We start from the raw sequence: 21,944 nt of genomic DNA, 5'->3' as shown, positions 1-21,944 counted from the left end.
AAAAAAAGGATACAGACTTGTAATTGCTGTCTGGAGGCAGCTGTGCTGCTGGTGGTGCTGCCTGGCTTGGTGTGTGGTTTAGCTCCTGCACGAGGAGGTGCAGAACAGCACAGGGAAGCACACGCTGGAGCTGCGCAGCCTTGGGGCAGGGCTTCGGAAGTGGGAGCAGAGCTGGGCTGTTCAACTGGGAAACGGATCAGCGGTGGTTAGAGATGCTGCTGGAGCACCAAGAGGATGGATGGATGGATGGATGGATGCACAGTGGCTGAGTTGTTCTCAGGGCATCTAACAGAGGAGAGGCTTTGCAGGAACAGTCCTGCCGGAGCCTGCCTTGTGGATGGCCGTGCTCAGGCAGGCACAGGTACTGCCCCTGTGAAGTGGAGGGGTCAGGGCTCAGTGTGACACCTGCTGTGCCTGCCTGCGTGCTGCCAGGCTGCACTCGTGTCATCGCACTCCTCTCCTCCCTCCCCTGGTCTCTTCTGGCTGCACAGACTGTTCTCGGATCTGTGTGCCGCTGCCGCCTGTGCTTATTTTGGTGCCCTGTGGGTGGGCATCTGCCTCACTTTGCCATCGTGCCAGTGAGGTGGGGGGACGGCAGCACCTTCCTGCTGAGCAGCTCTGCGCCTGCTGCAGCTCCACCTGCAGGCGTGGGCACCGGGGCTGTGTGCCTGCACAGAGGGGCTGCTGCTGCTCCTCTGGGTCAAATAAATTCCTGCTAGATCTGTTCTTAAAATCTTTCCTGGTGAGCTGCTGCGTCTGCTGCCCCTCGTGGTGCTTGAAGCAGGCCATTAGCCTGTGGTGCTTAGGCTGGGCTGGTTCCCAGAAGAGGTGGCTTTGAATGTTAAGACACCTCTCGGAGAGGGATTAAATGATGTTTTGCTGGAGCTGTCGGGAGGGACTTCTGTGCCATTCATCTTCTTGGCACACAGCTTTCCTCCCCGCTTCCATGCCCGTGGTTCCTTGGTGCTGAGTTATATAAGAGATGCTGTTTGGTGAATGAGTTGCCTCCGGGAATATAAATCTTCAATCTGAAGTCGTGTCTTTCAGCCTGTCAGCTCAGCCCCTCTCTGCAGGCTTCAGAAGACCCAACAGATATCTCAAACCTCGCAATGGGTCCATTATTGCTCTGCAGTGAGGCAGAATTTCCTCTGGTGCAGCTCCCAGGTCTTTGCACGGCTTTGTGCTGCAGGAGGTGCGAGTTATCTGGGGAGAGGTCTCATGTTCCTAACAGAACATCTGATGGCAGAGAGCTGTTCCAGGTGGTCGAGGAGGCAAATCGTAGCTGCTGGGCTGTGTGTGACATGTGGAAGCAAAGCTGTCTGCTGCTAAGAAGGCGATTTTGGGTCATCTCAATGCTCAGCGCTGGCCGTGCACCTCTGAGGGGTCTGTGTGCTTTCACTGGCGGTAACCTTGCTGCTCGCCAGGTCCTTTGGCAGTGTGTTACAGCTGGCAGCCTGCTCTCCAAGCATTGGGGCAGAGCACAGGCCCAGCCCAGCGTTGTGCCACGCCGTGAGCGCCCGCCATGTGCTGAGGATGGACAGGGCTGTGCCCAGGGCTGCTCCTGGCTCGCTGCATCACGCCTCTGTCTCACACCGAGATGCTTTCCATCACCTTTTGTGCATTCCTGTGTTTCTCCAACTCCAGCTTGAAGTAGTTTTGTTTCTTGTCCCAGTAATTCCTGTTGAAGGGCCGCTCCAGGACTTAACCTCCAGTGGTCAGGATGCATCTTCTCATTTCCAGCCCGAGTCTATTTATGATCAATTTAAATACCGACGTCATTGCAAGAACAAATATATTTAGCTTAAATAGCTCTTTGCCCTTCTGGCTTCATCCTGTCGGTTCCATGCAGCAGTCTGTTCATTCTGGGAGGACTTTACACAATCTCTGCCCTTTCCCATCCCCTGCCTCCTGCCCCCCCCAATGGCTGGGGGCTGCTCTTGCCCCGTGGAGCTGTTTGCCGTAGCAGAGCTGTATCCCTGTTTTACCTGGATGTCCGTGTGCTCAGCCCTCAGCTCCTGCAGCTTTCTGTGGTGTGCCAGTTTCCCCTTTCCCCATGCAGCTGTGCTTTGCTTCTGTCCCAGTGGTGTGCCATGTGCTGGACCAGCTCAGATTCTCCTTCAGCATGCAGCCCCTTGCATGCCCAGGTTTGTGGTCTCCGTTTTCTGCTCCATCATCCTGAGTGCTGCTGGGTGATCTGCCACACTGAGTGAACGCAGAGTAAATAGCAATTAACTGCAGTCTGATTCATTGGCAACATAAAAAAAAGAAACAAAAACAACAACAAAAAACAAACAACCAACAAACCCAAACCAATTGTCTGCTCTGTGATTATTTTGGGCTTAATTTAGACCAAACAGTGGTCCTTTTGGAAGATGTGTGTGTGGCCTTTGCAGAGCTGCCCCTGGGTGGGTCTGCATCCCACAGCGTGCCGTGCTGTGGGTTGGGATGGGATGGCAGCAGGTGATCCCTCCAGCAGACAGCATCCAGACGCAGCAGCACACGCTCCGCAGCTGTACCTCAGCTTTCTCTCACTAAATCTCCTTTGTCTTGGTGTTGACAGACAGGGATAATCCGTTATTTGCCAAAATGAGTTTAGTGAGGCTGAGATGAGCAAGCTGTAAATCCTGTTACCGGGGTTTACGTGGGCACTGCTGCACATTGCAGGGCTGGGGGCCCTGAGCTTTCCAGGCACGCCGAGAGCAGGAATGCAGGCTGTGGCCACGGCTAGGACTGGGGACCCTGCGGTCACCCACAGCCTGCAGGGGGTTACAAGAACTGGCTTTGCAGAGCTATAACTGTGTGCATACTGGACTGTGGGACGATGGATTGGAAACAGCTGGTGGGGATTTACTGATGAAAACCCATCTGGGATGGGGTGGCTGGAGAAATAGGTGCTGTGTTTCAGATGAGAAGGAGTTGTGGATTGAAGTGGAAATTTCAGGCAAGTGGTGTAGGAGGGAGCGGGGGGATGGAGAAGGACATCGGAGTGCTGAAGGGGTTGGGAAGCATGGAGAAACCCTAGGAATTCTCAAATCGCCATTTAGAGCAATTTTCTTCTGATGCACCGGCAGCAAGAAAGGTTCCATCCCTTGCAGTAACTGGGAGAAGCGCTCCGTTTCTGTGCATGGCGTGGGGGAAAGCCGGGTGACGCGTCGGTGGGAGCCCAACCTGAGCCGTTCGGTGATCCGGCAGCTCCCAAGCAGTGCAAGGAGGCTCCCAGCTCCCCTCCCTCCGGGTGACGGCACGGACGGCGCAATCCATGCGGCGTCGGCCAGGAGCGGCTCCCGTTGCCCCCTGCTCCCCCTCGGCGCTCTGCCTCCGGGCCGCTCCTGACCCCGCTGCGCGCTGCGGCTGCGCTGCGCCCGGACGTTCGTGCGGGGGGGCGGAGAGCGCGGGGCCGCGGGGCGATGCGAGTAGAACGCTGAGCACAGACAGAATGTGTGCTCTCGGCTCGGAGAGGAACGTTTGATTCGGTGCTCAGAAATCGTACGCAGAAGGGTGGCCTAAAACTACGGCGTGGTAAAGAAATAAATTATTTTTAGAGGAAGACTTGGAAAATAATCCTGTTTGTTTACCAGAAAGCTGCTAATACTGCGCTGAAGTGTATCTGCTTGTTTGCGATGTTGTTCCAAATCTTTCAGCCCTCGGTTTTGGGAGAAAATATTCACGCAGAAAATACCTCCCCGACCTCCCTCCCTCCTCCCCAGATGCCGTTCGTTTGTTGCCTTCCGTCGCCGCCCACCCGCAGCACGTCGCTCCCGCCTACGGTCCCAGCACGGCGCCGCTTTGCTCCCGCTGCTGCCGTGACTGCGGCCGGGGCTGCTGCCCGGCGGAGGGGCGGCTGCTCTGCAGTCGCACGGCGACACTCGGGAGCGCCGAGCACCGGGAGGGCAGATAATTGCCGCAGGGGACGTTCTGCCCGCTCGCTGTTAGCTGGGAGCCCTGCGGAGCTGCGCTCTGGCAGCGACCGGCCCCGGTTTGCCTCACGCTGCCTCTGCTGAGCTCCGCAGTGCCGCTGGGCGCCCTGCCCGTGTCACAAGGCACGCGGGTGTCCACGCAGGTGTTCATCGACCTGAGCAGGGTGTGCAGGCTGCTAGGAGAGCGAGAGGGAGCATCTCTCTCCTTCCTCTGCCCCAGCGTTGGAGCGACGGTGGCTGCCCACAAAGGCACTGCAGGTGGTTTTGCAATGTGTGTCCCTGGGCTCTGCCCCGCTGCCTCTCTTGGCGCTGAGGGTGCTGGAAATCCAAGCTGCCAAGTTTGCTTAGAGTCGGCTTATTCTGTTGCAGCTCCTTGAAATCTGCTTCTGACCACGGAAGACAAAGAGGAAGTATGAGCAGGAGCTCGTTGCAGCTTCTCAGCACATAAATCACGTGGTGAGAGCTGCAGGCGTGCTGTGCTGTGCAGCTGCAAAGTGCAGCAGGGGCATCGGCTGTCTGGGTGTTTGGGGTTCACCTAAAACTCCAGGGGGCTCAGGTAGGGGTGAGCTTTATAAAAGCTTGACCTGCTTGGGATTAGCAGTGAGTTTGCAGCTTGCTCACTAAGGTGCAGGCCTTGGTTAGCAGCCTCCCTTCGTTTGCCCTGGTGTGCCTTTAATTCCCAACACGTGGCACGGCTTGGCAGCCCGTGTGCGCTGTGTTCCGCCCCGCCGCCTCCGGGTGCAGATCCCCTCACTGTCCCCCAGCCAGAGCTCTGCATCGGTGTCATTTCGCATCAGTGGTGATGAAGCAGCTGCGCTGCAGGCTGTCCTGCCTGTGGGAGCATCTCCTGGGCCATGAGCTCAGCCCTGGGCCCGTGCCGGCTGGTGGCTGTAGGGCAGAGTCCCACCGTGTAAGAAGCCAGTCCCCCCTGATGGTAAGCTCCCCTCGTGTACCTGCAGGCTGCCGTGAGGTTTCCCCTTGTGCTCATCCCTTTTCCTTCACCCAGGTCATAGTTTGCTTGGTTGTGTTTTCTGTTGTCTTGAGGGAGGTGCTTTGGCCTAACCCTATTGCCAACACTTGGACTTGTTGAGGTTTTTCATCCCAGTGCCCTAATCCTTCCCTTGGTGCCTGTGGGTACTGGATTACTGGGCTCTATGTCTGCTCACTCTCCTGAGCAGGCTTGTGGTGCTTCTGATTCAGTGGGGACTTAGGGTATGTCATCGGTTCTTATTCACAGAATCACACAATTAGAGGCTGAAAAAGACCTCTAAGATCATCCAGTCCAGCTGTCCACCTACTGGCCATATTGCCCGGTGAGCACATCGCTCAGTTCCACAAGGTGTTTCCTTGAACCCCTCTGTAGATGGTGATGCACCGCCTGCCTGGCAGCCTGTGCCCCAGTAGCGCTGGTTGCGTCACAAGAGATGGCAGTTGCATTTGGGATGGCGGCTGTTGGGGGGATGCAGAAACTGTCACTTATCCTGGATGTCATGGTGCGTAGGGCTTGGCTGTGGGGTCATTTGGGATCTTGTCTTCGAGCAGCTGCAGAAAGCTGGGCATGTTGTGGAGCTGCTGGGGGTGATGGCGAGGTGACATCCCACCTTTCTCACCTGTTTTCCATCTCTCTGCTCAGCTGGTGGATTTCTGCCAGAATGGAGCTTACAGCAGCTGTAATGATTGCAGTGGTGATCAGTAGCTGATCTGCTTCACAGAATCACAGAATCACAGAATTGTAGGGGTTGGAAGGGACCTCCTGAGATCATCGAGTCCAACCCCCCTGCCAAAGCAGGTTCCCTACACCAGGTAGCACAGGTAGGCATCCAGGCAGGTCTTGAACGTCTCCAGAGAAGGAGACTCCACCACCTCCCTGGGCAGCCTGTTCCAGTGCTCCGTCACCCTCACTGTAAAGAAGTTCTTGCACATGTTTGTGCGGAACTTCCTATGCTCCAGTTTCTGGCCATTTCCCCTTGTCCTGTCTCCACTCACCACTGAAAAGAGTCCGGCCTCGCCATTCTGCCCCCCACACCTTAGATATTTATAGACCTGGATCAGGTCCCCTCTCAGTCTCCTTTTCTCAAGGCTGAACAGACCCAGTTCACTCAGCCTTTCCTCATAGGGGAGATGCTCCAGGCCCTTCACCATCTTCGTGGCCCTCCGAAGTCTCCCTTTGCTCCAACAGCTCCAAAAGGAGTGGTCTGGGCTCTGGACAAGCAGGTGGTGTAGCTGCAGGGAGTAGGGCTGAGCCCCACGTGGCAGCTATGTAATGCCCAGCGCACGTGGGCAGGGACCCCAAATCACAGCCCTGTGTGGGCTTGTGGGAAACAAAGAATGTGGGGGAACAAAGCCTCCTAAAAATGCCAGTCTGAATTCTGCATGTAATAGTAAGCAAATGAAGCTGGGTGGTGTGTGGAAAGGCTGCACTTGTGTGGGAGCAAGATGTTTCTGGACGTGAGTGCACAGAATGTGACAGACCCTGAATATCAGAGCAGTGCGGAGGGGCCGGGAGATGTTGGGCACAGGGTTATCTGGGGACTTCTCATCCACCCAGGAAACCCGATGAGTTGAGCTTCAGACTGAGCAGAAAGAGAATTCCTTTGGCAAAATAAAATGCAAATAGCAATGGATTGGAAAAGCAGCGGGGAATGCGCACAGCTGACAGATGCTGATGCGGTTACTTTATATGGGAAGCAAAGAGGGGATGAGCTGCATGGCTGCAGCAGAAACAGCAGGAAGGAGAGGATTTGGGGCTGCAGGTACATGCTGAAAGCCGGCAGCTTGCTGCCCATTGTAGCTGGTAGCCCTGCAGCAAGGTGCACGTGTCCTGTGCCAGCATCCGTGCGCAGGGTCTGTAACAGCAGAGTCTACACATGCTACCTGAAATGTCAGCATCAATTTGCCAGTACGTTTGATTTAAAAAAAATAAAATAGCGTGCATTTGCTAGGAAAATGGGGGAGAAAGTATTGTCATTGGAAGCAGGATGGCTGCAGCTGCACAGCGCTGGGATCTAAGGTGCACTGAGCAGAGCACAGAGTGTATGCCCCCCAAGCTCCCACCTCGGTGGCTGTGCTCCCCTAGAGCCCCCAGCTGCCCTGTCTGTCTGAGAGACTGGGGCTGCTGCAGAGAATCGCCTTCTGAAAGCAGGCAGCATCAATCTCGAGCTGTTCTGAACATCAGCGTTGCCTGCTTTGAGCGTCTTGCAGTCTGGTGGTATTGTTAATGAGCTTCCAGGCCCCACAGAGGTGGAGCAGAACTGCATTTCCCTAATTGAGTTATCAGATTAGTAGCAAAAATGCAAATGAAAGAGCTGCTTTGGATACAAGGGAAAAGAGTCAAAACTAAGCCCAGTGGTGTGGTGGTTAATCAGCATGGGAGGGTGAGGGAAGGAGATGCAGAGCAGCTGGGATGCGGCTGCTGATTTCAGGCCGTCTGTCCCCTGGCAGATCTTCCTTCTTAATTAGACGAAGCTGTAGATGATAGATGCATTTATTGAGTCATTTGGTGAGTGCACCCTGCTGGTAAAAAATCTCACAAAGGGTTAAACGTGATTAATCAGCACTGAGGTACACAATTAGTCAACTGGTGTGGACTCCAGCAGGTCAGAACTTGGCTGCACATGAGGTGGATGCAGAGCTGAGGAACAGCTCAGGCACTGGCTGCTTATTACTGCCTGTAGTTCCTCCTGAGCCACTGAGTTGTGCATCTCTAACACAAGGAGTGGTCCCTCCTTTGATGGCTCAGATGTCAGAAGAAGGAGGGCTGGCATTTCAAAGGGCACCTGGCTCTCAGTGTCCTCCTGTGCTGGAGAGCTGCTTGGTTTGTGCTGAGCTTGGAAGGAGCAGTGCCATCCCTGCTCCACTTCTTCGCATGCCACTCTGTTCTTTGATGGAAGACAACCTGGAAGCACGCCATGGTGGTTGGCAGCCTGAGGTCCTGGGGTCCTTCAACCTGAGCTGTCCTATGACTCTCATCTCCAGGTGTTTGGAGCCACCTGAGTGCCATGTTTGCTGTAGAAGCATAACCCGTGATGAGTTTTTGAAGAATGCAGTGTGTGACTCATGCATCCATCTCATGTTCAGCCCAAGTCGGAAATTAGGGCAGTTTTATGCAAGACATGTTAAAATGCTCTTAAAATGCTACAGCTATAAGGAGTGCCTTATTCTTGGCATCCATCTGGATTCTTGCAAAGGCTGTGCTTGGAGTGGGTAACAGCACCATGTGTGGATTCTGTATCTCACTGTGACCAAAAGGAATCCAGAGCTCCCAATCTGGGAGTTAATTCTGTGCCTTGAGAGTGCTGCGAGGGCTTAGAATAGCTTGGAATAGCTGGTACTGCTGCAGGAGGCAACCGGGCAGGAAAATGACATGGAGAACATGAGCAGAACCTCATCTCCCTTATTTTCCTCTGGGCTTTAGGGACGTTCTGCTTAACTGTTTGCACGTCCCACCATGTGACTACAGTGAGCCCAGGTGGCAAATGCCACTCCATCTTCTCTTGCTGCATGAAGCTGCATTCAGCCCAAGTGAGCTCAGTGCGGCTCAGATGCTCCTGTTGGTGTGGAAGCAGTGGATTCACTGATATTCATTGCTGCTTGTTGAATGCTGATGGAAACCAACCGGTGGGTGTGAGCACAGAGAGGGGTGCGTGGTGTGTGCTGCAATGGGACACCAGCAGCGGATCTGCTCCGCTGGTGCAGGTTTTGATGGGCATAGCATGCAGGCTCCTGTTCATCCATGGTGAAAATGCACAGCTAACTGTGGTGACTGTGCTGAAAAATACTGTTTGTAGCTGGGAATTTGCTCTATCAAGCAGAGTTACAGTGCTCGTTGCATTGGTTGTAATTTCCATGGAAATAAATAGGAGGCATTACTTTTGGAGCAACCTAAATGGTGTTCCACTTCACTCGTTGTGGCTCAGGCAAGCCAGAAGGTTGGGCAGCCGTATTTAATTAGTTATTAAAACTTCGCATGCTCCTTATTATGTCTAGTAGGATGTGCAGTAATTAATGATAAGAGGAAGTCTGTTTGTCCCAGATACTGCGTGTGCCAGAAAGGGAGCTGCTCTACTGCTGGCACTTGTGTCTGTAATCACTGTGGAAAGGCAGAACCAACAGCAGCGGTTGCTGCTCCAAACAGCGTTGTGCTGGGAAACCTTTTGCCAAACGTTGCTCAGGTTCACCCGTGCCAGGCTGGCTGTGCGTGGTGCTGTGGGGCCGGCGGCGCCGCTCCTGCTCTCGCTGCTGCAGCCTGGCTGAGTGCAGTGCTGTGCAGCCCTGCTAAGTTCCTGGTGCTGGGGTGTGCCGGCAGCATGGGGAGGTGAGGAGCAGTGAGACTGAGGTTGGTAAGGACGTGTGGAGGTCAGCGGCCCAACCTCCTGCTCACAGTGAGCCGCCCGGGGTCGTGTTTGAACATCTCCAGTAATAGAGTTGTGGCATTTCTGGGTCACCTCGGGGTGGCTGAGGTTGGCGGGGAGCTCTGCTCCACCTCAGAAGGCAGTGGGAGGTCAGAGCCAGGAGTGGGACCCGTCCATCATTCCTTCCTGATCTGATCCCCCAGCTGGGGCTGTGTTCCTGTTGCTGCAGGGTAATTAGCAGCGCTCTCCTCGTTGCCTCACCTTTGTTGCAAATGTTTTTATTCAAACCTGGTTTGGGAAGAAGGACCCGTAGCTGAGCTACCTTGCCACATGCAGGTGTCTTTGCTCTTGCTTGGTGGTTCGATTTTTAAGGGATTTTTATGCTTGCACACAAACGATGAGAGAAGTAGCATTGTTTGGCCAGGCGAGATGCTGGTGCTGGGGTGGGAAGGCTGGCGGGGCAGAGCCTGCTGCTGTGTGCAGCCATTAGCGAGGAATGAGCAGCGCTGTGAGTGGGGAAGGCAAATCTTGGCAAAGAGAAACGCAGAGCGTGGAGCGGCAGCAGAGGGAGAGCTGCAGTGTGGGGAGAAGGAGAGGCTGGGGAAGCCGTAATTAAGGGAGACAGACTGCAGCTCCAGGAGGAGCCCAGCACAGCACTCAGTGCTGCTGGCGGTGTCTGTGGGTGTGAAGGAGCAGATGAGCCGTGCTGGGGAGGAGGCACAAGCTGAGTTAACGAAAACATTAACTATGCAGAAGCTGAGGAGGTCAGATGAGCGCTGGTAGCTGGACCTGCATCCATCCAGTTTGCCCCGTCACTTCCGCACAGACCAAATGTGTCCTCAGAGAATTGGGGTTTTTTCCCTTCCTGCTACCGTTCCCAGAACAGACTCTTATTTCAGGCAGAGTTACCGCTCCCTTCTCTGAGCAAGGAGGGGTCAGGTTTGGAGCTGTGAGTTTACTGTGGAGCTGCTGCGTTGCTGCACAGGTTTGTGGTCTTTGTGGCCCTTTTGCTTTTGGGGTTCCCCATTCTCCTCTCCCTGGTGCTCCTTGGGCAGCAGGGCTGCGGCCCTCGCTTTGCTGGGGGCAAGCACGTGTTCCATTAACATTACTTCAGCTCCACTGGAGGTGAAAACCCTCTGCCCCCCCGAGGATGACTGCTGGCCATGTCCCCTCTTGGAGGCTCTCAGAGGTGGCAGTGGTGACATTGTGTCAGAGCCGGGAAGCACAGAGCAGGGCTGTGGTCTGACGAATTACTGAGCACCAGGGAGGCAGGGGCTGGTGACACAGCGGTGACGCTGGCAGTGACACAGCATGGGGAGGAGTGGGGTGAGCGTGCCGGGCAGCACGTCTCTGTGCTGGGGAGGAGGGAGGGCCAGCAGTGCTGAGCTGCTGGGCAGCAGGGGGACCAGGGGGAGGTGGTGGTCACCGTGCAGCCTTCATGCTGGGAGCTGCAGGGTGGGAAGAACAGAGCAGGGATGGACGTAACCTCACTGTGCTGCTGCCGCCCCTCCTTGCTCAGCGCTCAGCTTCTGTGGCGTGGGTGACTCCAAATGAGGAAGGAATCCAGCGCCTGGAGCTGGGGAGAGCTGGCTGTACTGCGGTGTGTCCCAGGCACGGCAGGCAGTGTGGGGGTCCTGCAGCCCAGCGCTGTCCTCACGGCACATCCCAGCGGAAAGGTGCTGCAGTCAGTGCCGAGCCCTGTGAGGTGCAGCCTTTTCCCCATTCTGCCATTTCCCATTGCTTTCTTACTGCCATTTAGTGATGCTCAGTGTCAGGGCTGCTCCTGGAGTATCCTGACAAGTAGTGCCTGTTTCTCTCCGCTGATTAAATGCGTTATGATTGTTGCTCGTGTGCTGCTGCCTCTTGAAGCATACCACTGCGCAGTGCAGCCCGTGTTCCCATGTGTCCAGTGCTGCCAGAGCCATGTCATGTCCCCAGCCTCGTGCCCGTGGGAGGGGGATGGGGCACAGCTCCCTGGACTTGTCTGGCCGTAGCGTGCTCAAAGCTGTGTGCTGTGAGACCCAGCAGAGCAGCAGGTCGCAGCGGCTGCTGGGTCTGGCCAGGTATGGCACCAGCAGGTCTTGTGCAAGTGGCAGCAGTCAGATGGGCACCGTGTGTCTGTGCAGCTGCTGTTCAGAATGGGGGGAGCAGTGGCAGAGGATCTGCAGCCCTGCTGAGTGGCCATGACCCCTTGTCTGTGCCAGGGCTGTGGGCGAGTGTTCAGAAATACAAAGCAGGCCACTTTTTTTCTGAGAATAATGGCTGGATTGGTCAGAAGAGATGTCTGAGCTCTGCAGCAGGTGCCTTTTGGTACTGCATTTCATATCTGCTTCTATAAGAGAGTCACAGGCTCTTGAGCTCTCCTGCAGCTGAAGCTCCGGGTGCTCAAACTTGCTCAAGTAGTTTTTTCCCACCAGCACCAGGAGAAGGTTTTTCCAGTGATAGGTGGCATTTGCTCTTTCTCATGGGGAGCCACCAGCAGGATGAAACGCCGTGGGTTCAGTGCAGGTGGTCACGACTCGATGATTTACATCACGCACACAGGGAGTAAATTTGAAGCATGCTGCATGTCCTCCGTACATTCTTTTCTTACTGCTTTTCAATAACTCCTACTTGAGGAGATTTTCTTACCGCTGTCTCTGCTTATCCCTGCCTGGCTGAGGAGGAGGAGAACGCATTCTCCTGGTGCTGCAGGGGCACAGAGCAGTGAAGCAGCCTGAAGGATGGCAGGCCTGCCTGAAGTGCCCTGCAGCGGGAGCAGATAACGATCAGCGGTTCCAGCACATTAATCAATGACAATGGTAGAACAATGCAGAAGGGATGGAAATGTAAAGGAAATGCCTTTTTTGAGTGCTTGGGAAAAGTGATTTACTTTATGATGATTGAATTCTTGCATTGCAAGAAGAGTTTGGATGGTTCTTAAGCAGCAGACCCCCAAAATAGACCATACTGGATCCAGTCTACCTGGAGGCATCAATAGGGAAGCTTGCGAAGAACTGAGTAAGGCGGTTTGTCTGCCCTTAGTGTTGATTTCCACTAAGATTCCAAATACCTGAGAGGCTTTGGGAGCTCAAAAGGTGGCACAGCATCCACTTTTGGAAAAAGAAGGGGAAGGAGCTGAGTTCTTATTGACTGATTAGCTTGACATTGCTTCTGGGCAGAATAATGGACTCCTTGAAGTGGAATTTGATCAACAGAGAATTAAGGGAGGATAATACAATTCGTGCAGTTCCGCAAGGCGTTGGTAAGTGGGTCTGATCAGCTCCACACGGTGCTGAGTGCCCTGCAGGCAGGGAGGAGCTCGCAGCCTCCCACTGGGGGGACTTGGGCTCGTGGGATGTCATGTTCACAGCCCATGGGAGCAGCCAGTCAGAGCTGTTGGTTGTCCCAAATCTTGCAGTTTTCGTTGGGTGCCCCGCGGGGAGGCGGCTCCTGCGTGGGCTGGGATGAGTGGATGCCAGCTGCCCACAGCTTGGCTGCTTTAAGCCGTGCTTTAGGAGGGTCTCACCGCTAGGAAAGCAGAACTAAGCTCTCTGGTTTGCACTGTAACTCGGGATGTGTAATTATTGCTTTTGCCTTTGAGTAATTGGAAAGAAAATCAAATCCCGCCACTTCCTCCCAGAAGGAGGAAAGGCACCAAGGCACCGGGCTGTCTGTCTGTCTCCTCCACCTTTTGCACAGGTTGGTCATAAAATCAAATTGCTTCTTGCATGCAAAGTTCAGCCCCATTGTTGGGTGCTGCTGGGATGTAACCAGCAGGCAGGCAACAGCTGCTGGCGGAGCTGATGGACGGCGCTCAGGCTGCAGGCTCTGCCCAGCACCAGCTGCACTTCATCCAGAGCTCTCACTGCAGGACAGGACGGGCGGTGGTCAGGGTGATACCTTCAGCCCCAGGGGATCTGTAAGAGCTTTCCTGCGCACATCATCTCTCTTCTGCTCCCATGTAGAGGCGTTGGGACGTTTTGCGCTGACATCGAATCGTGGCAGTGATGACATGATGGCAGTTGCCTGTCACAGTGGGATGGGAAGTCTGCTGCCTGCTGATGTTGAGTGTCAGCGCCCAGGCCAGGCTGTAGCAGCAGCCCACATGGGAGTGTTCAGTGGGCTGTTTCATCCCCTCCCCTGTCAAATAGGGGGTACTTCCAGGAGCTCAGGAATCAGCAAGGAAGCGGAATAGGAGGGAATATATTTTCCTGCTGCCAGGGAGCCATGCATTGCTGGAGCTCCCATTGCCAGCCTGGGCTGGGTGGCAGGAGGCGGATGCCCTCTGCAGATCAGTGCCTGGCTTGCTGTCAGACCCTGGTTTTATGGGTCTTGTTGCCCTACTGTTTTTTAATGTTTTGAGAAACATTAAAGTTAAAATAAGTCTTGTTACTTGTATACATTAACTATATCTTTTATGAAGGCTGCTTCGAAAGTAATGCCTCCCATTTTATGGTGTCAGCCCACAATGTCAGATGTTGGCGGCACAGCAGTAGGGGTTGAACCTTCTCACCAGTGCCCCATTTTGTGCTGCTGCTGTGTGACAGCTGGCAGCAGACGGGCAGTCTGACAGAACGGTGTCTGACACAGAAGGGTGGATGGAGCAAAGTGTGTCATTGAACTTCTCCATGCAGAATGAATGTCTCCAGTGACATTCATTGATGCCCGTTGCATGCTGATGGAGACCAACCAGCGCATGTGAGCATAATGAAGGATGGGTGGTGCATATTAGCAGTGGGTCAGCTCCACTGGTGCAGCTTTGTGCAAGCACAGCTTGCAGGCTCTTGCTCCTTGCTGGTGAAAATACATAGCTAATGGTGGTGACTGTTGAAAAACAGTGTTTTGTAGCTGAGAATTTTCTCTATCAAATATTGTTATTGCGCTCATTTTATCAGTTGTAGTTTCCATGGAAATAAATAGGAGGCATTACTTTTGGAGCATCCTGCATATACGGGTTCCTCTTCACTATTTGCAGCCCAGGAAGCCAAAAGGTTGGGCATCTGTTCCCTATCCTTTCAGCATCTATCATCACCTTCGCAATGGCAGTTTTTCCCACCTGCAGTTGGGATGACCCACGTCCCACTTTGCTCCGTCTCTGCTTGTGATGCTCCTCCGCACCTCCCAGCAGGATCTCCCTCCTGCTCTCTCCCCATTCCCACTGTGCAGCCGGATGTGGCCGTGGAGTCCTCTTTGCTTTCCTGCTTCCATGTGAACAGACACAGCTCCCAGCTCTCCTCATGTTCATGGCAGCCTGGCTGAAGGTACTCGCAGATGCTCCTTTCCTCGTCTTCCCAGCCCCTCCGAAGCTCCTAGCACTGAGTTGAAGTGTGTACAAGTGTCAGTAGGATGTGACCTTCCCCCAGCACATCATCATGGTTTTCTAATTCTGCCTGTGACTGCCAGCTGGAAGCATACAGCATTGCAGCTACAACAGCCATCGAAATGACTCAGTTAATGTGCCTAGAGACTATTCAACAGAGTTCTATTCAGTGAAGTAAGTCCTGATCTCATCAAAATCAAGAAGGAGTGTTAGGATGGCAGCATTGCTGAGAAGTCGCATTGGAATGGCGGGTGGTTTGTGCTGTATTGGGATGTGGATTGCTGTGTTGTGCAGCTGAGCATAGAAGCCAGAGCTGGCTGCCATTGAGCCATCTGAGCTCCCCGTGCCGTGCTGATGCTCTGATGGGCGGCAGGCCTGGCCTCTGCCACCGGCACCTTGGTTCCTGGGAATGCAGATGGAGGGGCGCCGCTCTGATTGGGTTTGCCAAGCACTGGTGGTGGTGTGGAGGTGCTGCAGTGCAGGGAGAAGTCCTGCAAGGTATCTAGAGATGTTCTAATGATGGCACTGTTGTTAATGGTGAGCTTGGAGCCTTACTGCCTAACTTTGTTGCTTGCATGTGGGAAAGAGGATAGATAGCCATGTGCCAAACCTTGCCTGTGAATCAGGGCTCGCAGCTGATTTACTGCTCTGAAGTGTGTCGTACACTTTGGTTTCCTTCTCTCTGTAGCCAAGTCAATACCCCTGGCAGCCCAGGAGGATCACTGCTAGAAAGCTTTTGCAATCCTTGGGAGAAGGCGTTGGTGACGGCGGGGACTCACTGCGGGGCTCCGGGCGCTCAGCAGGGCTCTGCTCCCAGCAGGAGCCTGCAGCTGCTGGTACTGTGCTCTGGGTCTGCATGTGAGCACATAGGGATGTGAAGGAATACAAGGAGGAAGGAACTTGCTTGCCTGTTTTTGTTTGCACCTCCTGTGCCCCTGCACGCTGCAGTGTGAGGGCTGCGTTACACAGCCCTGCTACTGTGCTCCCCAGAGCCATTTCTGAGATATGGGACATGGGACTGGGGATGTTCTCTGGCTTTGTGCTGCTGCAGCCTCTATGTTTTTTGCCAAAAGCAGTGAGTGTGCACAAAGTGGCTGCTAATTGGATGGTGTCAGAGGTGCTGTGGCCACGTGGCAAGAGGAGCCAGGGCACAGCTGGGCTGAGTCCTAGTGCTCAGCAGGGGGGGAGCAAGCTGAGGAGCAGCAGGCTGTCCGCCGTGGAGATGTGTCCTGAAGAAGGCTGCCCAGCCAGGCAGGGCTGTAGGGAAGTCAGCCTGCACTGCGGCACTTGATGTGCAGAAGGGCTTTGATGTACAGCAGTCGTTTTCTCTCCGCTGTGGGAAGCAGCGCTGCCAGCTGTGTGTTTGTCTTTCAGCAGGAAGGGGCAGTGCTGCCTGCTCCTGCCCCACACACTGTGGACGGGTGAGCAGATCTGAGCAGTGTCCACAGCACACCCATGTTTGCTCTTTCTTTCTCTGCAGAAACAAAGGAGGAGCTGGAAGAGCTCATGTCAGACATCAAAAAGACAGCGAACAAAGTGCGCTCCAAGCTAAAGAGTGAGTACACACCGGTGCTGCTGCTGCAAGGCGCTGGGGGGGGTCTGGTGATGTCCCTGAGGCCAGCACTTCTCTCTGATCCCTGTTGTGCTGTGGCAGTCACTTTCCCAAGTTCTGGTGTGAGCCCATCACAGAATGGCCCAGGTTGGAAGAGATCTCAAGTATCACGAAGCTCCAACCCCTCCACCACAGGCAGGGCCACCAATCTCCACATTTAACACCGGACCGGGCTGCCCAGAGCCCCATCCCACCTGGTCTTGAATGCCTCCAGGGACAGCCCAGCAGAGGCAGCCCTGAACCCCCTGGCCTTGGGCACCTGCTGTGCTGGGCAGTGACCAGGCAGAGCACAGTCTCACCTGGAATATCGGATGTGCTCTCAGTTTTCTCCTGCTATCCAAGTGATTTTTCCACCTCCATTTCTCTCAGCACCCTCAGGTGGGTCCCATTCGGCCCCACAGATGTGCTGCAGCCCAGGTTAGAGCAGCAGCTTGCTCGCTCTTTCCTCCTGAATCGTGGGCATTTACTTTGCTCCCACCCCTGTGTTCCAGCTCAAGGTCTCAGTACCCTGAGGATAAGCAGTCTGTTAAAGACAGAAATAGAGAGGGGTTTGAGAATCTCAGACTTTTCCTCATCCTGATAATGCTCCCTGCTGCATCTAGTTAAGGATAGACATTCTCCTCGTCCTCCTCTTGCTGTTATATTCGTAGAAACATTTATTATTATCTATAACAACACTGACCAGATGAAGTTCTTGCCGCACTTCTGCCTTTCTGCTTTTCCCTCTGCATACCCTGTGCACATCCTTGCACTCTTCCCAGGTTGCCTGACCCTTCTTCCAAAGGTCATAAACTCTCTTTTTCTCCTGGAGTCTCAACAATTGTTCCCTGTTCCAGGCCAGTCTTCTTCCCCGCTGGCCCATCTGAAGGCACACAGGCACCTGTGCCGTTAGGATTTCCTCCTTGAACAATGTCTGGCTTTGCTGGGCCCCTCTGCCCTTCATGGCTGACTCCCATGGGATTCTCCCAGCCAACATTCTAAGCAGGTCAGCTTTGCTGACCCTCCTGACTTCACCAAGTGCAGAGAGCTCCAACATTTCATGGTCATTCTGTCCAGGACAGCTTCCAGGCACCACATGCAGTGGTGACGCCCAACCTCACAGCCAGCACTGGAAGAACAGCTAAGCGTGGATTCTTCCTCTTGTGAATGTGTAACCAACTATACAAATCACAGGTTTTCAGGCTTCTGTGCAAAAAAAAAGTCCTTTCCCAGACCTGTTGCGTTTTGCGGGTTTGTTTGTTTGTTTTTAAAGGAGCCCAAAGAATGGCAGGGCAGGCTGTGGTTCCCCTTACACAAAAGACACATCAGTGCAGTGTCTCCCTGTCAGTCCTTGTGCCTTGTCCCACTCCACCTTGTGGCCGGTGTGATCATTGGAAGGGAACGGTCAGGAATGATCAGAAACACCATCTGCTCACAGCGGATCGACTCCTTTAGGAGAGAGATTGCTCATGCAGTGGCTAATTCTGATTACTGGCTTCTTGGGAAAATGTGACTTTATTAATTATTATAAATGTACAGTGTTTGCCAATACTGTTCCTTGGGAACAGGGAACGACTGATGACAAATGCTGAAGAAGGCTGACTGCTGATGAAACGGCAGGGAAATGCTGGCAGGAGCTTTCTTCCACGGTTTTTAGCAAAATGAAAAGGACAACCCAGTGCGGTGCTGCCGGGCCAGTCCTGTGCAGCTGCCATTCCTAGGGTCCCAGGAGAAGTCTCAAGCTTTGATGTTTCGCAGGGTGTTTCAGCTCTGGGTTCCCTCCTCTGTGGGCAGGCAGCCAGCCTGTGCTCCTTTTTGTTTGGATACGGGAAAGCTCCGAGATCAGAGCCAAGCATTGCATCCGTTTCTAAAGTCTCTTTGGCAAACAATCTCTTTTTCTTCTCTGACCAGCCTGAAATAATCCGTGTTTTTCTACCCTGACCAGGTATTGAGCAGAGTATCGAACAAGAGGAAGGACTGAACAGGTCATCTGCCGACCTGAGGATAAGGAAAACTCAGGTGAGTCTCTGCCCTGGCCAGTGTTCTCATGGCTTTTTGGGGGAATGGGGCAAAGTTGTTCCGTAAGAAATGAGTGTGTTATGTGACATTAACAAGCTAAATTGGGTTTTGTTAATGAGACTCAGGTGCTAAGGCTGTATCTTTTCCTCCAGGCATGGCCCATGGCTGCTCAGTTTTGACAGATGTGTGCTGCTCTCATTTCTGGTCTTGTCAAGGGAGATGGAGCGTGTTGGCTTTATGAGAGATGGGGGCTGAGGGACATGGGGTTCTGTGGGTCCAGCAACACACACTGGTAACCAGGAGTCACTGATCCTGCTTTGAGCTTGATGTTGGGCTGCATGACCTAGTGAAGTCCCTTCTTGGGCTGAAATATCATATAATTCTGAGTACATCCCCTCTCACCACCTCAGAAAGAAATAGTGTCAAGAAGTGTCATGTACCTCAACTTCAGTGCTGCTTTTTGCACTGTCTCCCACAACATCCTTATAATGAAGCTCAGGAAGTGTGGAGGTGTTCCAGAGCCATGGAGATGTGGCACTGAGGGACGTGTTCAGTGGGCATGGTGGGAACTAGATGATCACAGAATCACAGAATGGCCTGGGTCGGAAGGGACCTCAAGGATCACAAAGCTCCAACCCCCTGCCACACACAGGGCCACCAACCTCCACATTTCATACCAGCCCAGGCTGCCCATGGCCCCATCCAACCTGGCCTTGGACACCTCCAGGGATGGACGGGGCATCTACAGCCTCTCTGGGCAGCTCACCACTCTCTCTGTACAGCACTTCCCCCTGAAATCTAAATTTCCCCTCCCTCAACTTCAAACCATTTCCCCTTGTCCTGTTATCTACCCTTTCAAAGAGTTGACTCCCCTCCTGTTTGCAGGCTCCCTTTAGGTACTGCAGGCTGCAATGAGGTCACCCCGCAGCCTTCTTTTCTCCAGGCTGAACACCTTAATGATTCTGTGGTTCTGTGATTTACTGCCTCACAGCTTAGTGATGCTGCACCGTCTCTGTTGTGGGTTGGCCAGTCTACCAGTGGGCCTTCAACGAGAACACACCTTGCAGAATGGGTCCATTGCTCTGGCAGTGCTTCTTTGGCCTTTGCTTCTCCTTTTCTTCAGGGCAGGCTCTGGTGCTTTGTCCTCAGTGAATGCACTGGCAGATGTGAACAAAAACAAGGCATCTCAGAGCAGACAAATGAGGCCTTGTTCTGCAGCAAAGGTCTTGTTTTAGCATGCCATTAAACTGATAATGCAAATAGCAGCTGCCAGCATTGTTCTTCAGTGCCTGTGAGTGGGGGGATGCAGACAACTTCACTCTCATGGGGGTTTTTCCCACAGCTATAGCTCACCAGGAATCTTATTTTCTCAAAACACTTTGCGGGGAAGCCAGAGGAATTTGACTGTTTTTATTCCTTTTCAGCACGGGAAGCCTTTTGCACAGTCTGCTCCCCTGTGCTGCAGTCAGACCCTAATCAATACCCCAGTGACATTAGTAAATCTCTGCAGAGGCTGCTGCCAGCACGGTGTTCTGCATGATCCAAACCCCACACAGGTGGAGGGAGGCTGAGCCCGAGGCGGTGAGCAAGCAATGCTGTGCAGAATTAATGCAAGAGAAATGCTTCAGATGTGTCTCAGGAGCAAGCAGGAATGCCAAGTGCTGGGCCATGCTTTTAGCAGGACACAGCAAAGCTGAAGCAAAGCACAGTGCAGAGTGTGCAGCAAAGCAGGATGGCAGCAAGCCCCTCTGTGTGTCCTCTCTTCTCTCCTGCTTGTAGGAGTCGTGGCACAGCTCTGCTGAGGCTGCAGAGTCCTAGGGACCAGCCCCAGAGGTCATTTTCAGGCAAAGGAACAGCAGCAGAGCTAGGACCTCTGAGCTGCCATCTCTCTTCACTCCTTAGTAGGGACAGAGGAAATTTGGGCCACCTCTTACCTCTTCTTGCTCTTCTGAGTCCTGGTGCTTGGCCTTGGCCATCCAGCAACAAGCCAAAAGCCCAACACATGTCTGACACATGGATGAGGTCCTGACAGAGGGATCACAGTGTGTTCAGTGGGAGGGGACCACAGCCTCTGCCTCAGAGCATTGCCATGCCAGGCTGCTCATGGCCTTGTTGGTCTGCATTCTCACTGTCTGTGAGTGTGGACACATTATGGACACCAGGTTCGTGGCTCCTCTGGGCCCTGGTCCAGTGCTTGATCATCTTTGTAATGATTTCCACCCCTCCACTCCCCGCTGCCCCTAATCCCTGTCAGATTTCCTATGAGAAATTTCCAATTGCCAGTATCCCAGCTTGGTCCACCACCTGTTGTCCCACTGCTCTGCACCTCCAGAATGAATCTGGCTCTGGCTTCTCACCTCCCATTAGGTTGCTGTAGTCAGCAATAAGATCCCTTCAGCTATGTCCCTCCAGGTGATCATACTTGCCTCTCTCAGCCTGTCCTCATTCATTGGTGAGTGGAGACAGGACAAGGGGAAATGGCCAGAAACTGGAGCGTAGGAAGTTCCGCACAAACATGCGCAAGAACTTCTTTACAGTGAGGGTGACGGAGCACTGGAACAGGCTGCCCAGGGAGGTGGTGGAGTCTCCTTCTCTGGAGACGTTCAAGACCTGCCTGGATGCCTACCTGTGCGACCTGGTGTAGGGAACCTGCTTTGGCAGGGGGGTTGGACTCGATGATCTCAGGAGGTCCCTTCCAACCCCTACAATTCTGTGATTCTGTGATCCCCTGCTCCAGCCCAGACCATCTTGGTCACCTCAAAATCTGTTTAGACTTAGTATCGCTGTTCACAGCCCTTTTTGCCTAGTGTTTTTTCCCTCTGCGTTATCCAGTCTGCATCTCATCAAAGGCCTGCAACTCAGGGTGTGCACACTGTTCCCTGACCTTCCCTCGTCTGCACGGCCGCTCATACCATTGGAGAAGACAATCAGACTGGTACAGCATGATTCACCTCTGGAATATTCAAGCTGGCCATTTCCAATTTTGTTTACACTAGGGGCAGTGAGGCACTGCACAGGTTGCCCAGAGAGGCAGTGATGCCCCATCCCTGCAGACAGCCAGGGTCAGGCTGCGGAGGCTCTGAGCACTGATGGAGCTGTGGGTGTCCCTGTGCACTGCAGGGAGTGGGACCTGATGGCCTTTAGGGGTCCTTCCAACTCTAACTGTTCTGTGATGATTCTATGATGGTTCTGTATCCAGTGACTTTGGCAGTGACTCAAGGATGCTGAGCAGGCGTGGGTTCCCACGTCCTCCTCCTGAAAGATTGGTGTCACGTTTGCCTTTTGTCAGTCCTCTGGGTAACTTGCGATCACCTCTGTCTGCAGAAGATTCCATAGAGGCAATTTGCAGTGAATTGGTTTCAGCTCCACGCTCAGATGCATCCTGTCTGGTCCTATGCGTTTGCTTATCACCAGCTGTATTGAGTGCTGCCAGAGTTCACATCACTGTCTGTGTGGCCAGGCTCACCTTCACTTGGCTGTGCTGTCTGGAGCCAAAGAAATGGTTGGGAACCAGACTGAAACTAATTTTAAATCACCGGTCTGTGAGGAAAATTTTGCAATGGCTAAACCTCCAAAGGTGTCAAAATTGTCACTTCTAAACTCTTTTCCTGCCATACGTTCAGCAGCATGCTCTGATCTGTCTAGAATGAAGCCCAAGGAAGCCATCCTTCTTCTGAAAGGCGCATTTGTGCGTGGGAGTCAGGACAGGTTGAACTGGAGATCTGATTTAGATGTCTGGTACATGAAGTGCAGTCCTTCTGTAG

At 53.6% G+C, this 21,944-nt stretch overlaps 1 protein-coding gene across 2 annotated transcripts in view; it reads left to right on the top strand.

Moving 5' to 3' along the window:
• The window catches only part of STX1A (syntaxin 1A), a 48,736-nt gene that overhangs the window by 12,681 nt on the left and 14,111 nt on the right, over positions 1-21,944 (top strand). For both annotated transcript variants that reach the window (XM_042879461.1, XM_042879462.1), the window contains exons 4-5: positions 16,051-16,125; positions 18,107-18,180. In XM_042879461.1, the coding sequence (XP_042735395.1) occupies positions 16,051-16,125; positions 18,107-18,180 (149 nt within the window). The remainder of the gene's footprint in view (positions 1-16,050; positions 16,126-18,106; positions 18,181-21,944) is intronic.

The sequence above is a fragment of the Lagopus leucura genome, unplaced genomic scaffold (assembly GCF_019238085.1).
Source record: "Lagopus leucura isolate 7727_CA_CO unplaced genomic scaffold, USGS_WTPT01 Super-Scaffold_100024, whole genome shotgun sequence".
Taxonomy (NCBI): domain Eukaryota; kingdom Metazoa; phylum Chordata; class Aves; order Galliformes; family Phasianidae; genus Lagopus; species Lagopus leucura.
Note: the sequence above shows the minus strand (reverse complement) of the source record. Positions and strands in the feature narration are given on the sequence as shown.